The 16,715-nt window shown below is 41.7% G+C and overlaps 1 protein-coding gene across 7 annotated transcripts; it reads right to left on the reverse strand.

The window, feature by feature from the left end:
- Positions 1-86: 86 nt before the first annotated feature.
- Positions 87-14,923, reverse strand: LOC127007256 (galactosylgalactosylxylosylprotein 3-beta-glucuronosyltransferase P-like). Of its 7 annotated transcripts, none has more exons than XM_050877999.1 (9): positions 14,765-14,923; positions 9,199-9,332; positions 8,577-8,650; positions 7,506-7,647; positions 5,336-5,496; positions 4,888-5,077; positions 3,951-4,061; positions 2,147-2,961; positions 87-1,079 (listed from the first exon to the last, which is right to left on the reverse strand). In XM_050877999.1, exons 1-7 carry the CDS (start codon positions 14,812-14,814, stop codon positions 4,024-4,026), a joined length of 789 nt encoding a protein of 262 aa, XP_050733956.1. In that variant the 5' UTR covers positions 14,815-14,923; the 3' UTR covers positions 87-1,079; positions 2,147-2,961; positions 3,951-4,023. The 7 variants fall into 7 exon arrangements, with proteins under 7 accessions (XP_050733956.1, XP_050733950.1, XP_050733949.1 ...); XM_050877993.1 differs by having other exon boundaries at positions 87-1,066; positions 4,901-5,077; positions 14,765-14,922; XM_050877992.1 differs by having other exon boundaries at positions 4,901-5,077; positions 14,765-14,922.
- Positions 14,924-16,715: the final 1,792 nt, after the last annotated feature.

Raw genomic sequence — 16,715 nt, forward strand, 5'->3', positions numbered from 1 at the left:
AGATGCAGAAAGACCATTTAAGTCCAAAATACCTAAAAGCTGTCCCGAGAACAACTGGAAGCTTTTTTCTTAAATAAACCAGAAGAGTGTTTGCACCAGGATATTTATTTAGCTGAAGCACATTACAAAGTATTCCTATACTTTGAGACAAAATAATTTCTATCATAGCTCTGGTCATGAATTCAGGTGTCTTGCATTGTAGAAGCTGCCAGCTTTTGCAATCCTCAAAGAAGTTTAATCACTGTTCAGCTCCATCCACACTGTCAGCAGCATATACATACAAAAGCGAGGCAGAGGCGAGTGAGTGAGCGGTGGATGGGCAAAACCCTCGCTTTTGTCGGTCTGACAGTGTATTCCCATGTGGATGGGACCTCAGCACTGCAACTGTCCAACAAGTCACCTGCACAAGTCTAGATGGAAAGTCCCCTTGCAGTGGTGACAAGTCTACCATCAATCTGTTGCAGATTAGTCAACTTGACTTCTCAAACTGGTTTTGTTCTGCATATAAATTATAGAAACTCTGCTTAGCAAATGTCTAGATCTGCAGACTAAATAAATTAATGGGATACAATTTCTTTCTTCTATGACCAGATACTGATTAGTGTTCCTCCGGAGGCATTTTGAAGTATTATTGACTTAGTATATATTCGAACCTGGGGCACCCAATTTGTAGCTTGCCACTAAAAATTAAACCGGCCTCTTGACTTGGTGTTGTGGGGTGGGCGATGCACAGTATATTCGAACCTGGGGCACCCAATTTGTAGCTAGCCACTAAAAATTAAACCGGCCTCTTGACTTGGTGTTGTGGGGTGGGATGGGATGGGATGGGTGATGCACAGGCAGTCTCTTCGCTTGGTGTTGTAGGGTAGGGTGGCTAGAGGTGATGCGTGGGCAGTCTCTTGGCTTGGTGTTGTGGGGTGGGGTGATGCACAGGCAGTCTCTTGGCTTGGTGTTGTGATGCATGGCAGTCTCTTGGCTTGGTGTTGTGGGGTGGGAGAGGTGATGCATGGGCAGTCTGTATGCAGCTCACCAATCTGTTTATCCTCTCTTTCTGGCTGGCTGGCTGCTAGATGGGGTACCTGGGGAAACCAGGGAAGGTAGAGTGTGGCAACTCAGACGTCACACTGACCCATGTCCCGGGGTAATGGTTTAATCAATTAATTCTTCCCACCATAGGCTCCAAGGGGTAATGTGACAGAGATGAGCACTGCAGACACATACAACTATAGCATATGCACCCAACTTTACCTTTACTAATACTAAGTAGGAAGAGGTGACATTATTATAATAGACTGAGAATGTCAGTCTCTGGAGAGTTCCAATATCTGCATACTCAACTGGGTACCAGCCATATGAGAGAAGGATAAAATTTGAAAAAAACGGAAGAAAAAACTATTTACCCCATTCATAAACAAATGCAAGTTCTTGGCCTTCACAATAATTTTATGAGATTTATTTACATCTGGAACAAAGCTTCCAGAAATTGGGCTGTGTTAAAATAACTGGCTGAGAAAGCTGAATAATTTGATTTAGGCAAACCTGTTAACTAAACTTAAAAGTGGTTAAACCTTTGAAATTAATGGATAATTAGGTCTAAGAGTTTAAAAGTAATCTGCACAATATATAAATACTGAACAGCAATACTCAAATGTAGCAGCAAAATTAATAAAAGGAATTTAAAAATGTAGCAGCAAAATTAATAAAAGGAATTTAATATGATACTATCAGTAGATATCTTTTTACACTTGTATTGACCGATCGATTGGGGTCTAAGCTGAATTACACTTATTGAGAAAGCCAATTTTCTGTAATTCTGAAATACACGTGTGACTGGCACAGAAAAATTAAATGTACTTTTAGAATAAGATAACCTATGAGAAGTTAGCTCGAGAGGACACTAACTGTATTATTCCAAGCTCTCCTTTTGTTGAGAGGTGTTAGTTATCACCAACTCAAAAAACCAGCACCAATTGCTAAACTATTTTCTCCCTTTCCTTGAATTCCAATTCCAGGTCTGTGTCTATATCTCCCTCTATCTACATTAAACATTTCCTCACAATCATCTTGCATGTATACCAATAAATACACAATTTTAATCTCTCCTTACTTAACTAGACTACAGGTACATGTTCAAACTTCTACTCACAGAAAGAATGGGATGTGAAGTCACTTTCCTCATCTCGGAATGTATTTTCTTCTTATTCTTCCCATCTCTGGAGTCAAAGGCTCTTCGTCTCATCAACTCTCCTCCTTTTACTAGCAGTTTTCTACCTCTTAAATTCTACTCTAGCTCATCCTTATGCTGTCTAAACCCCTTCTGCAAGAGTTAACCTGCATCTAAATTCTTTCATCCCTTTCACTGGTAAATTCTGAAACAGCCTTCCTTCATCTGTATTTCCTCCTGCATGACTTGGCCTCTTTCAAGAGGAGAATATCAAGACACCCCTCCACCCAAAATTGACCTCTCTTTTGGCCACTCTTTACTTTTACCTTTTTTTAGGAGCAGCATTTAGCAGGCTTTTTTTTCCTATACTTTTTTTTATGCCCTTGAGTGGCTTCCTTTCCTGTAAAAATATATAGAAAAAAAATATAAATAATAAAATCTCTGCTCATCTGCATGTTTGTCTGATTTTTAGGAAGTTTGCTCTTTAAAAATAAGGCCCATGTAATTCATTTTCAGTCTACTGTAATTTTATTAAATAGATTATCCTGAGTCACTATAACAAGGTCAAGTCAGACAGAGAGAAAGAAAGGAAGAATGGGGAAGATATAGCTGTGATGTGAATGGGGTGATAATGAGTGAAAAAGAGCGAAAGGAGCAGTTAAATAAATTCTCAACTCCTGTTATTTGATTATCATCCCTTTCTGTAGCTGTCTGAGATTGGTTCCATCATACTTCTTGTCTAATATGTCCCTGGTGGAAGGATGGTTCTTCTCCGTCCGAGTGTGCCACACATATATCTGGAAGCACACCACTTTGAGCAGATCTCCTTGGCAGAGATAAAAAGGGTGACAGCACAACACATCAATAGTCTGTAGCAGGTAAATGAAGTTGGAAAATGCATGGCAACACAGAATATAAAAAAGTTTCGACTTGTGGACATAAATGCTAATTAGAGAAAAATAGTAGATTAAAACCTGCAAGTCAGCACAATTGGGGCAGAGGCCTTGATGACTTGTAGGATTGGCCTTCCTCCAACCAAATAAAAAAAGAATAAGAGCACCTACCATGTTTGCAAATGGGAATAAGGTGTAATCCAAACATAGACTGGGTCTTATGCTAGAATATATGACTTTACTAGAGGTGAAGGAAGACCCAATAATTGGTCTATCACCATTTAGAAGATAAGCCCACTTTCTGCCTTGTGAATACTGCTTTTTTTCATTGACATACAAATGGTACAAGAACAAGGGTAGGCGGTGGCTGAGTGGTTAACATGCGGGCCCCACATTCACTGTGTGATGGACAACGTGGGTTCGAATCCGCCGCTACCACCTGGGAATTTTCAGTCACCGCTGAGTGGCTTAAGACTACCCACATACTGTCCTGAAGACCACCCATCAACCCAGTCTCTAGAGGAAACCATCCAAGTGAATCAAGAACGAGCTCCGGGGGGCAGCATGAGCCAAGAAAAGAAGGCGCCACTATATAAACACTTGCCTGCGCCATGACAGGCTGGGGCAGGCTACCATCCAGACCCCTCAAGAAAGAAAATAAAATAAATAAGGGTGAGTGCTTCTGGTCGTGTCTGGTCATTCATGACAAAAAAATAGTCTCTACAATTGTGCATTCCTTGGGGCCTTATCAAAGAGTGTATGTCTGAGTATTCACAAGGACTTAGGAGTGTCTACAAATTTGCAAGAATGTGTTAAATATTTATCAATTAAAACTTTTAAGCCTTGTGACTTCTTACATATCTATTTAGGTAATGTATGCTTAACATCCTTACCTTGGTACAGTTGCTGGCCAGAAACTCAATATCATTTACAGTCACATGCAAGCTGTTGAGGAAACCTGTCTCTTCATAGCCAGGGATGTAAGGCATTCCTGCATCCGGCACCTGTGAAGATTAAGTGTGTAGATAACCGTGTGGTAGAAAAGGTTTCCTGATTACAAGCACAATGACTAGGAGTGAGATTATGTAGCAGATTTGTTTGTGACTTTAAAAATATTTATCTCCTTCAGTGATCTCTGATATTTCAGTAGTTGAATTTTGTAGTTATTTATTAAGGAAAATTGGCTTCATGCTAAATAAATAATTGACTAATAATAATCAGGCACATTCCATACAACAACAGTTCAATATCATCATCAGTAATTACTTCATATCAGGGGCATTATCTTATTTTAAGCTGAGGCAGGTGTAAATTGATCAATCAGTCACACACACACACACACACACACACACACACACACACACACACACACACACACACACACACACACACCAGCAATAGTATGGTCACTGAGTACGAAGACAAATACAAGAAAAGTAGAGAGGATTCTGAGGGCAGCAACAAAGCTGGTTGCAGACAAAGAAATTTATCATATGAAGAGAACTTGAAGCAGCTGAACCTACCAACACTGGAACAGAGGAGAGAGAGAGATCTGAGTGAGATGGAAAAAGTGGACAAAGATGATCCAATATTATGGGACCAAGAAAATCGAGAGGCCATGGAAGGAAGATGAAAAAGGAAGCCTGTTGAAGAGACAGAAGAACAGCTTTCCACAAGAGATGTGGTCCATGCAAAGATGATTCATGAATTTAAGGCCAAGCAGGATCATAGTAGATATAGAGACGGGACAGTACAAGCATAACTCCTCTCCTATATACCAGAACTAGGTGAATACAACTAGGTAAAAATCACACACACACACACACTCACACTCATGTATTACCGAGAGGAGGAAGGGCACAGAGACAGCAAAACCAGCCATGTCAACAGGGAAAGTTCGGTCAACGATCCAGCCATCAAACCAATCGACCCAGCGACCATTCTGCAGCACCGGCGAGGACAATCCCGTCTTTGTCACGAGGCCCACAGGGAACATGGACACCTTCCTTGTGTGCCGCATCTGTGGAGGGAATGGTACTCAGGCAGGGCAGAGGAGTCCTAATAGAGGCTGTAATTGAGTTGATAGTATCAACAATAAGAGTTGTGGAAGTGGAAGAATTAATGCTCTTATTATTATTACACCTGGATGAGCTACAAATTACATAAATTACTAATGGTGAAGATAAACTCAATGGAAGCCTATCTGCATACACAATCACATTCAGTAATGATACAATTTGCAAAGGAGTTGAATAAAAACATATACCCGCAGACATACCTCCTTGAAGATACGCAGATCGTAAGTGTTGTCATCATCAGCCATGTATAGGACGCCCCCCGATGCATGTTTCCGCAGCCATGCTATCGCCCCGTTACGGTTTGCCACACCCTTGGGAAGCATCCCAAACCACTGCCTCTTGAACCTCTCTGGCATGGGTGCTGCCAGGGATGGTGTAAAAGAAGGTGAGGAGATGGTTGGTACAGCTATGATGTGAACCAATCCACACAGTCACCCACACACCCACACACACATACCCCCACCCACACTCACACTTGATTCAAGTCACCCACCCACACACACATACCCCCACCCACTCACACTTGATTCAAGCAACAAACTGAGAACCATAGAATAAAAAGAAAAGGCTAGAAAACAATTGACAGCAAGCAGTAAACCCATGCCACAGCCATAGCCGGGTGTTATCGCGATAAGTTATCGCGATACTGTATCGCTGATAACAAAATCGGATTATCGACCATCCGCTACTAATTTAAATATATATCGGTATCTTCGTTACTTTTGTAACCAAACTAGCGATAATCGCTACTTTTTTTCCGCCTCTCAGGAATTTTTTTTTGTCTCCTTACTGCGCATGCGTGGCCCGGTGTTGTATGAAAAAACTTCGGGGTATGAAATATCTTCGGTGATGAGATTTCATACTTGGGTCATGAAAATTAAAACACTAGGTTATTTTTTTTTATGCTACTCAAAAATCAATATATCATAGAGAAAAATCATTTAACTTTGCCCCAAAAATGATTATTCACTGCCTCAAATTTGATATTCCATATTCGTTTGTGAGCATGTCATGGTATTGAAGGCACCCGGTGTTGTGTTATTTGGTGTCCCATCGTCAAAAGCTGGCGCTTTTGTGTACAAACACTGGTCTCTCGTGAACTGCGCATGCTCAGACCATTAAGTGTAGACCTGTACAGTCTCACAATGCTTTTTTAACACATTAAGAGTTGTTGGAAAGCTGAATCAAACATACAGTACCACCATCCTCGCTGTTTCTAGAACGACGTACACTCTGTACATATAAATACAACTCGTACAGAGTGTCGTCCTAGAAACAGCGAGGATGGTGGTAGTTGTACTATATGTCTGATTCAGCCTTCCAGCAACTCTTAATTACGGTTTAAAAGCTTTGTGAGACTGTACAGGTCTACGCTTGCTGGTCTGAGCATGCACCGTTCAAGAGAGACCAGTGTTTGTAAACAATTTTTGACGGTGGGGACGCCAAATAACACAACACCGGTTCAGGCATTTCTAGTATTAACGTCCATATGTACGTGTCAACGTGTGGTTTTAAGGTTTTGTAAGTTTCCTAAAACACAGATAATGAAAATCTGAATTCATCAATGTAGTTCTATCTGAAATATCAATATAGTATCGTTTTCGCCTATCAGGCTTATCGCTAGCTAGTATCGGAATTGTGGATTTATATCGGGTATCGGTTATCGCCTATATTTCTGTCTCTAGTTAACGAATATCGGTTATCGCCGTTAAGGTTTTTCATTATCAGTTAACGGTTATCGGGAATAAGGTTTTCTGTTATCGTGCCCAGCTATGGCCATAGCCTCGATCCACTTCTATGCATGCCCACTATATAGTAACTCAAGGGACCCTCTGCCTGATACTCTTGAAAGCAAACTGTTTTTCCGGCTCCTCAAAAGATTTTTCGTATACCTATTATTGTTACAATGAAATTAAGAAAAAAATGAAATCTGATGAAATTTTGACGAATAGTTTGAGAAAACAAATTTTTTTCTTCAAAAAACATCTTGATTCTATGCAACACATCTGCTTACTTTTAGAAGTATTACCCTTTGGCTGCTGGTCCACAAAATATTTGTACCCACTGCTACATTTTGTCCATAACACATTTTGACAATGCATGGAAAAAAAAAAAAATGCCTCTATAGAGAAAACTATATACATATATATAATCATGACTAAAAGAGAAATAAAAAATGTGTTAGACAAAAGGTCCGTCTTTAATTTAGCTTTCATATGATACCATCACTTTTACCAAAGGTTAGAAACTAAGGTAGTGTCGCTTCAAATACTAAAAACCTTAAGTTTTGAGAGAACGGGAGCAGCATACAAGCTAAGTGCTCTTGTCAAGGATGATGCTATATCATAACGGATGGGTTAAGAGACTCACTGAGCATGTAGGTGAAGGGGAGGCCAGTGTGCTTGAGGTAGTCTACAACATCTTGATTGAGCTGGGTTGCGTCGTCAGCCACCAGCCAGTGCAGTTTGGGGACGTGCATCAGGGTCTGGCTGAGGCGCGTCAACTCGGGGATCTGAAATGAAAGTGTGAGTGAAAAATGTAAAGAGAATAATGATGACCAGTGATGACAAAGATTATAATACTGCTAAGATGTTAAATGGTTAAAATAATAATGTTCAGCAGGCCTTTTTTTTTACATTTTTTTTTTCCTTTAATCCTTTTTTTTGTGGCCCTTGAGCTGTTTCCTTACCTGTAAAAAAAGAAAAGAAAAAAGAAGCACAAAGAGTCACTGAAGGCTCATGGGACAAGCTTAACCCGGTAGCAGCGACGGGCCAAATTTGTGGCTTTACCGTGTAGCAGCGACGGGCCAAATTTGTGCCATGATTTATACCCCAAAATAGATGATACATAATATGATCACAAATGCTTCGATATATATTATGAAATGGTTTGTGTGAGGGGTGATTTTTTCTCATTTTTCTCGGTTGGAGGGACCATTAAGAAACATGATCCCCGCTGCTACTGGGTTTAGAAGACTGAAGGTGGACAGTGAGGCATCAGTTTCACACTCCATCAGGTCCACTTAAACTCAAACCCCTTCTAAATATGAGCAATACATAAGAACACAAAGTCCATACTAATGGGAGGTGGGGAAAGGGAGACAGTGGTGGTGGCAGAGAAGTGTTCATTCATACACTCTTTACATTCCAGTCAGAAGTGTTTACTGCTTCATCTTCAGCCCCTTCCTCTTATTTCTTCCTCTCCACAACCTCCCACCCTTGGTTTTTATGAACATGCAGACACATCACTTAAAGTTATTGCTATACACATTGACGAACTAAAGGACAGTAGCAACCATTTGTAAAAGGAAACACTAACAGTAATTTTTTTTAGTCTTGATATTTCTGGGATTTGGAGTATTAACTGCCTCATTATTATTATTATTATTATTATTATTATTATCATCATCATCATCAATATCATCATCATCAGCAAGCTTACTTGTTCTGGCCTCTTGTAGGTGGGTGTGATGATGTACAGTGTGGGCAGGCCTGGGTGACTCTCCTCTCCCTTTGCTGACATGGAGAGCGAAAGAATGACAGATGAACGAACACACACACACACACACACACACACACACACACACAGATGTTCGCATGTATATTTTGTGACTGACAATCCGATTTAGAGATATTTTGGTAACATATATAGACTGACAAACAGACGAAACAGAACGAAAGCATTATCGGCCTTAACTAAGAGGAGGGCGTTATTACCCCAACAATCATTTGGTTTGGTTACATTATTTAACTTCGTGGAATTATTACTTTCTTAGGTTTGGGTATTTTATTTGAAGGGGGTATCACAGAAATATTTTTACTTCCTTTTTTTTCACAACACTTGGGAAATTGATCTGATTGGAATATGAAACAGCAGCAACTTTCCACTAGGCGAGGATTTGAACTTCCGCTCGTGCAACCAAATGACCAAAAGACAATTTCATTTGCCAGAGGACTCGTGTTTTTGTGTGTGTGTTTTCACGGTTACTACAGGCGGACTAATTTATACTTTGGTGGAGTTTCAGTTACCGTTTCATTACATTTTCATCCTGTACGTGTCTTACCTCCTGGCCACTCGAGGGAGAACACCGGTTGGGAGTGGGTGTCTGGAGGGGGAGGTTCAGGCTGCATCAGGATAAAGTACGTGACCAGTACCACGACCACTCCAACGCACACACAGTAGGGCGCAAACCGCTTCCTGGAGGAGATAAACGTGGGATGATACAGGGCTTCATGAGGGAAGGAAAGGTACTGCGTTGGGCGTGTGGGAAAATGAGTATATATAGGGAAGACGAATGAGAAGGATGATGGGGTGCAGAAGTGAGAATGGCATAGGAGTAAAAAGGGTGATGGGGCGCGAAAATGAATGACGAAGTTGAGAAGGGTGTGGGTGGGGTGAGGATGGCAAAGAAGTGAGATGGGTGACTGGGTGCAAAAATGAGACTGCGAAGAAGTGAGAGGGGTGACTGGGTGCAAAAATGAGGTACGCAAAGGAGTGAAAAAAGTGACGGGGAGCAAAACAGGTACACAAAGGAGTGAGAAGGGGGTTGAGAAAAATCGAGGTTGGCAAAGGTGTGAGAAGGGGAATGATGATCAAACATGAGGTACGCAAAGGAGTGAGGGGAGTGACAGGGAGCAAAAATGAGGATGGCAAACGAGTGAGAGGGGGAATGGGTCAAAAAGAAGGAAAAATGGGAGTGGTTTAAGTCTTGTAGGGCTTGGATGGCGCGAGTCCCCCGCGTTTTAGGAGCCACCTGGAGGCTGATAGTCCAGTGCTGCTGATTGGTTTATTAACGGAATGGCAGGTGTGGATAGATAAGAGAGCTTTCATTGATCATGCATTATGTAGTCAATTACTGTCAGAGTTGTGTTTTGAGACGTCCAGTCCTCACCACAAATGGTTCCTCTATCGCCTGCGATGAAAAATATCCAAGAATAACTACTAAAATTGAAATATGGGATAATGTTTACGAAAGCGCCTCCTCCTCTGGTGCTGCTAAAATTTGTTGATAAACACTTCGAAAACTGCTGCACGAGTCAAAGAAGTCACGTGGCAGTTCCCGTCACCTTTTGGAAGGTCACACCTACGCCGGTAACGACTTAACCTGAGGCTTAACGGAAGGATTAGAAGAAGGTAAAGATTATTGAAGGCGTGTGCGTGTGTGTAATTCACCACGGCCTGATCATGAGTTGGACTCGCTTTTGCCAGCAGGTACCCTCCCGACGAGAGCAAGTGCTCATTATCGTCGATCTCTGGGTACTGTCAGGACCTCACACACCACACCCCCCATCCACCTTGCTCGAGGGGGGACAGTGACCACTCCTAGTCAACCGAAAGAATCCGGCCTGAGCGGGGCTCGAACCGCCGCCTGTTTGCCCGTTAAGCCTCGCACCTATTGAGCCACCGGAGCGGAGTGTGCCTGTGTGCGTGCGTGCGCGCGCGGAGAGAGAGAGAGAGAGAGAGAGAGAGAGAGAGAGAGAGAGAGAGAGAGAGAGAGAGAGAGGATTAATTAAGGGTGGGGTTTGTAGCCGCAGAAAAAGAGGAGGAAGAGGGGTGGTGGTGGTGTCATGGAGAGCATGTAGCCTATACTGAATGGGTACTGTATGGGAAGATTCTGCAGCCCCCACCCTACTCACACACGGACACACTTTACATATCTCTGCATTTTTTTTTTTTTTTTTGCTTGTGGGTGGGTGTACGAGAGAGAGAGAGAGAGAGAGAGAGAGAGAGAGAGAGAGAGAGAGAGAGAGAGAGAGAGAGAGAGAGAGAGAGAGAGAGAGAGAGAGAGAGAGAGAAAGGAAGAGCGAGGAAACCACAATACCAGTGGGAATAGGAGGTAGCCGGGGTAGGAAAATCGTATAGTCAGTCCTCTTATGGTTTGAAGATGATTATGGGAATTGGGTAATATGTTGGTGATAAATGTGAAATGACACGAAAAGATGAAAAGAAGGCAGTTCAGGTTTAAGGGGAACAAAAGGATTAACGAGACACGGTTGACTGAGGGAGGTGAGGGAGTGTGGAGGGTGGTAGGTAAATGTGAGGAAACAAGGAGGGAGTATTTAAGGGTATGCAAGCTTGTTTTCGTGTCACAAACATTACGTACTAAGTCTTAGAAAAAGGTTTCTTGTTCTCTCCATGATTCACTTATGTAATCTTGGCTGTTTACAAGTTGTTTGGTCTATTCTCTCTCTCTCTCTCTCTCTCTCTCTCTCTCTCTCTCTCTCTCTCCACGAACCTTAATAACTGTACAAGCACAACAGGCCGCCACATCGCTTACGAAGTCAAGCAAATCATATCAACAACACCAGACCAAGGAAGCTGACGACGCACCGTTTGCTTTGGCTCTTGAAAGGCTACTGATCCTCCTACACTTAACGCTGCCATTTAAGGAGTCGACCGGGCGTCCTCGGAGCTTCGAACCAAGAAACCATCACTCAACTACCTCGCCTCACTGCACGGACTATTGCTGAAAGGGTTGGGTAGCAATTCGGTATTCATAAATTCACAAGACGTTATCTCTTGAGGATTCAAAAATATTTTTAATCGATAATAATGAGTTTTTTTTTTTTTTTTAAGTAAATGATGACGTATGTTCTGAATTTGAAAATTGCTTGAAATATCAAAGTTTCTTCCTGCACCCCTTGTATGTCAGTAAATGTGATGAGATATAGTCTGTACCCCTCGTATATATATATATATATATATATATATATATATATATATATATATATATATATATATATATATATATATATATATATATATATATATATATATATGTGTGTGTGTGTGTGTGTGTGTGTGTGTGTAAAAGAGATAACTTACACCCCTTGTATGTCTGTAAATGTGATAAATGTGATAACCTGCACCCCTTGTATGTCAATAAATATGATAAAAAAGATAACCTGCACCCCTTGTATGTCAATAAATATGATAAAAGAGATAACCTGCACCCCTTGTATGTCAATAAATATGATAAAAGAGATAACCTGCACCCCTTGTATGTCAATAAATATGATAAAAGAGATAACCTGCACCCCTTGTATGTCAATAAATATGATAAAAGAGATAACCTGCACCCCTTGTATGTCAATAAATATGATAAAAGAGATAACCTGCACCCCTTGTACCTCAGAGAGTGAGAAATGTGATAAGAGATAACATCCTACCCTTGTATGTCGGTTAATGTGATAAAAGAGATAACCTGCACCCCTTGTATGTCAATAAATATGATAAAAGAGATAACCTGCACCCCTTGTACCTCAGAGAGTGAGAAATGTGATAAGAGATAACATCCTACCCTTGTATGTCGGTTAATGTGATAAAAGAGATAACCTGCACCCCTTGTATTTCAGTAAATGTGATAAAGGAGATAACCTGCACCCCTTGTATTTCAGTAAATGTGATAAACGAGATAACCTGCACGCCTTGTATATCTTGCCTCCATCTTGCCTGGACAAACCACGATATCAACACTGTGTTTGTATACATCGGGTTCCGCGCATGCCAGGATCAGGATGGGATGTCTTAGGATACGTGGATGGCAGATGACACCACACTGGCAGGACCTCGACGAGTGGATGACCATAAATAGACGAGGACTAATCGTGACTTCAGGATTTCTCCGGCACAAAAGATTCAGGCAACATAAATGTACATGCTACGTCATTTTTATCGACGGGGCGGCAAGATTAACCTGTGTGTGTGTGTGTGTGTGTGTGTGTGCGTCGCAAGAGTTGGTGATATTTAAGGAGAGAATGACCTTTTCCCGGATGTCAGTCTACACTAACAATAACCTTCAAAGGGAGGATAAATGGGACCGCGTAGATCATGGCAACCTGTGATTCAAAATGGATTCAGCTACGTGCATGGAAGAACCTACAATAATCGTGGACATATCGAACCCACGGGATAATTTTGGCACCCCTTAGCCATGACACACACACACACACACACACACACACACATTGAACTTTAACAATGAAGATCACAAGAGAGAGAGAGAGAGAGAGAGAGAGAGAGAGTTATCGACATTGATTTATTTGTATGTATATAAATCATGAACTGAATATGTATATAAATCTTACAAACAATGCCATCCGTTAGCTTTACTTAATCTCCCCCCGCCCCCCACCCTCTCTCTCTCTCTCTCTCTCTCTCTCTCTCACACACACACTTACATCACTCGCAGCTTCAGGGTAGTGGCAAACTGTTGACCGAGTCCACTCTCGCACAAGTTCCCACCGCCACCACTGTCCCTACACGCTAGAGGCAGGTGTGCACGTCACGCTACACCTGCTCATCCGCCACTACCTTCACGACCGCCACCACCACCGTCACTACCACCAGGCAATGACTCCAGCCAGGAACACTACTCACTACCGCTTATCACCGCCGCTATCGCCCACGCCTCTCCGCCGCCCACTACCTCCCTTCATGCACTACTTCAGCCGACTGATTAGTGTAACGCTGCCTACTTGCACCTAAAGTTTGTGGAAATCTAAGATGGATGCCATAATACACAAGATATATATATAGCTCTCAAAATGTCTCTGTAGATTATAGGCGTATGACAATGGTAGAGTCAATGTATAATAGGCCTAGGGTGGTCAGCAGCATGTCTACCTGTTTAAAATGAGTCGCTGTTTTGGTTTATTCTTGTTACTCTTTACGTTTTAAAAATCCCATCTACCGTGGCACTATTGTGTGATAGCAATGCAGTGTCCTCAAGTGCTTTCAGAGGCTGAGAAACACGGGCTGTTGTCCCTTCATTGTATCTCGCTCACATCACACCAGAATTCCTAATGTTTCGTCACAATTGTATAACTCTGATTTGACATTTATTTTTATCATGACGAAAATCAATAAATTTTCGTCTCTACAAAATTAGAAAGGATAAAATCAATAACGAAAGCCATGTGGCCTATCTCAAATAATATAAATCGGCAAAACTGGCAACACTGGAAATAGCAATAACGTCGGTAGCTTGTTTCTCTCTCTCTCTCTCTCTCTCTCTCTCTCTCTCTCTCTCTCTCTCTCTCTCTCTCTCTCTCTCTCTCTCTCTGTTCGAAACTTGTTTATATATACTTAGTGTTAATCATCGGTAAATTGATCATATAATAAAAAGAATAGCCTATAATTTACCAAGTCAATACCGGATAATCAATAAACCAACGCTTACCTGCCCTTCGTGATCACCCTTCACCTGCCCACCCCCCACCCCACCCACCCACCTGACACGCACCTGACACGCACCCGACAATCCCAACACGCGAAGAGACAATTCATCCAGTGTTAAAACTTTGATGTACTCGCCAGGTGGACATGCTAGAAAAAGGCTGACCAAACATGCGACTCTCGTGCTCCTCAAGCTAAATAATTGAAGCTAACAGCTGCATTTTTTATTATACCCTTAGAAGAAAGCTGACCAAGCATGCGACTCTCGTGCTCCTGAAGCTTATAAATCATTGAAGCTAACAGGTGCATTGTTTTCGTACCCTTAATTATCTCTCACATTTCAATTTATCATCATCTTGACAAGGGCCGCCTTCTCCACTTTCTTTTTTTAACTCACACACGACAACAGTGACACAACGCCCTTCGTTACACACACACACACACACGCACACCTTAGTTTGTGATTGATTGCCCTGGTGTAGGCTCTCAGTCCACACGCCATGGGGGTCAGGAGCACTCAATAGTTTCTGTAGAGGTCTGTGGAGCGGCTTAGAGGCAGGAAGAGGAAGATTCGCTTGTGTTTACCTTACCATCCCAGAACAGACTGACGTGTGTGTGTACTCTAGTGACTGATAAGAGATAACGGTCTGTAACGATTCTATATCCTACTATTCCTTGACCTTCTCATGGGGTGAATGTGATGAGGGAAATGAGGCTGAGCTACGTTCGAGGGGTTTTGTTTGCAGCGTGATCAAGATGTACACAGAAAACTACGTATGTGCACGAGTCATGAAATCATCCACCCTTCATCCCTCTCCAGATTTTACTTTACTTTATACTTTTTTTTTTTTTTTTTACGTGTCAGCCAATAGCGCCGGTAGGCTTTCTTGAGGGGCCGGGATGGTAGCCGGTCCCAGTCCGTCATGGCGCAGGCAGGTGTTTTATAGTGGCGCCATCTTTTCTTGCTTACTTACCTTACCTTACTTTTTACTTTATACCAAATCAATAAATTACAATAGTAACCGTGTCAAATAGAGATGACGGGGCCAAAGTGAAATGATAGTTAACATTGTTAGAAAATACAAAAGCTAAATACAAAATAGAGAATTCAGTAGCAGACTGGATGGGCTTTTCTGAGAGAGAGGAATTGGTCAAGGATGTTTTCTATCAACAACGCTACTTGGTGTGTGGACAGAAGAGCGAGCAGTCAGAGCAAGAGGAATGCACGAGAGGGACAAGAAAACTTATACATACTGTTATACTCAGATGATGTGGTAGTTGTGAGTAAATCAGTGGAGGAATTTCAAAGCTTCTTAGAAACTGGGTAGGTGGATATGGAAGAGATTTTGGAGCCAGTTTTAGAAAAAAAAAAAAAAAAAAAAAAAAAGCAAGCAAGCAAGATAATGATAGTTAATATGTTAAAAGATGAGAGAAATGCTAAAAGGAAAACTGAAAATGATGAACTGCAATAAACATGTGAACGTAAATCCTCAGGGATGTGGTGGAGTTTGAATGAATGTGCATCGACTTGCTCCAGCCATGAGTTTCGTGGAAACTTCCCTGGCCACCTCCACCTGGATAGTTGTCTCTTACAGATACAACCCACTAAGCAGGACTGTCTTCTGGGTGGCATGCCCCAGGCCCATATAGTCTAGTTGGAGTTCAGACTATGCAGGCAATAGGCCTTGATATAGTCTTATGAAGTAATCACTTATTTAACACAAAAATTATTCCACCAGTACTCATAATCTTTCACAGACACTTATACAAAAGTATGTAGTCAATTTGCCTCTTCAAGTCACTCTTTAGTGTCCATGTCTCAGAGGCACACAATAGGGCAGAGCACAAGGGACTTCAAGATCAATTTCTCCCTCCCTCAGCACAGATATGAGGTATATTCCAGAGTTGCCAACTAGCAGGTATAGGGTTGCAGTGCCCATGAAGCTTGAGCTACGGTATTTTTTCAATTATTGTAAATTACCTGTGTTTCTCTGGGGCTTGTAATAATTACACCAATACAATAAGTAACAATATTGTTAATAAAAATGTGGCTGATTATTCTTGTTGTATTATTTATTGGTAAACGAGAAACATATATATGCCATCCGGCAACCTTTCCTCATCCAAAATTGTTCCTCCATGAAAGCCCTGCATAATCAAGCAGAAATAAGATTTAAAAAAATTATTATTTACATTACATTATATGCTGAGTACCTGCTTTGGGTGCATCAGTGTCGCCTTTGGTGAAATTCATCCAAAACATTTGGGTGTCAGGTATCTTTACAACCCTCTCCTTCACAACAATAGAAAAGCAGGTGTTTGTGGCTAAGTGAGGTCACCGGCTTCCGCTTTCAGCATATTATACTCCACCCTCAGCTGACTGCTGGTTGTTGTGTGAGATGA

This window comes from Eriocheir sinensis, chromosome 35 (genome assembly GCF_024679095.1).
Source record: "Eriocheir sinensis breed Jianghai 21 chromosome 35, ASM2467909v1, whole genome shotgun sequence".
NCBI lineage: Eukaryota > Metazoa > Arthropoda > Malacostraca > Decapoda > Varunidae > Eriocheir > Eriocheir sinensis.

Coding starts and splice junctions, on each gene's coding strand:
- LOC127007256 (XM_050877993.1), bottom strand. CDS start 14,814: ATGGCGTGTGGACTGAGAGCCTACACCAGGGCAATCAATCACAAACTA. Junction 7,648..8,576: donor CCTACAAGAGGCCAGAACAA/GTAAGCTTGCTG, acceptor CTTTCATTTCAG/ATCCCCGAGTTGACGCGCCT. Junction 2,962..3,950: donor TGGCCAGCAACTGTACCAAG/GTAAGGATGTTA, acceptor GTGTGCTTCCAG/ATATATGTGTGGCACACTCG.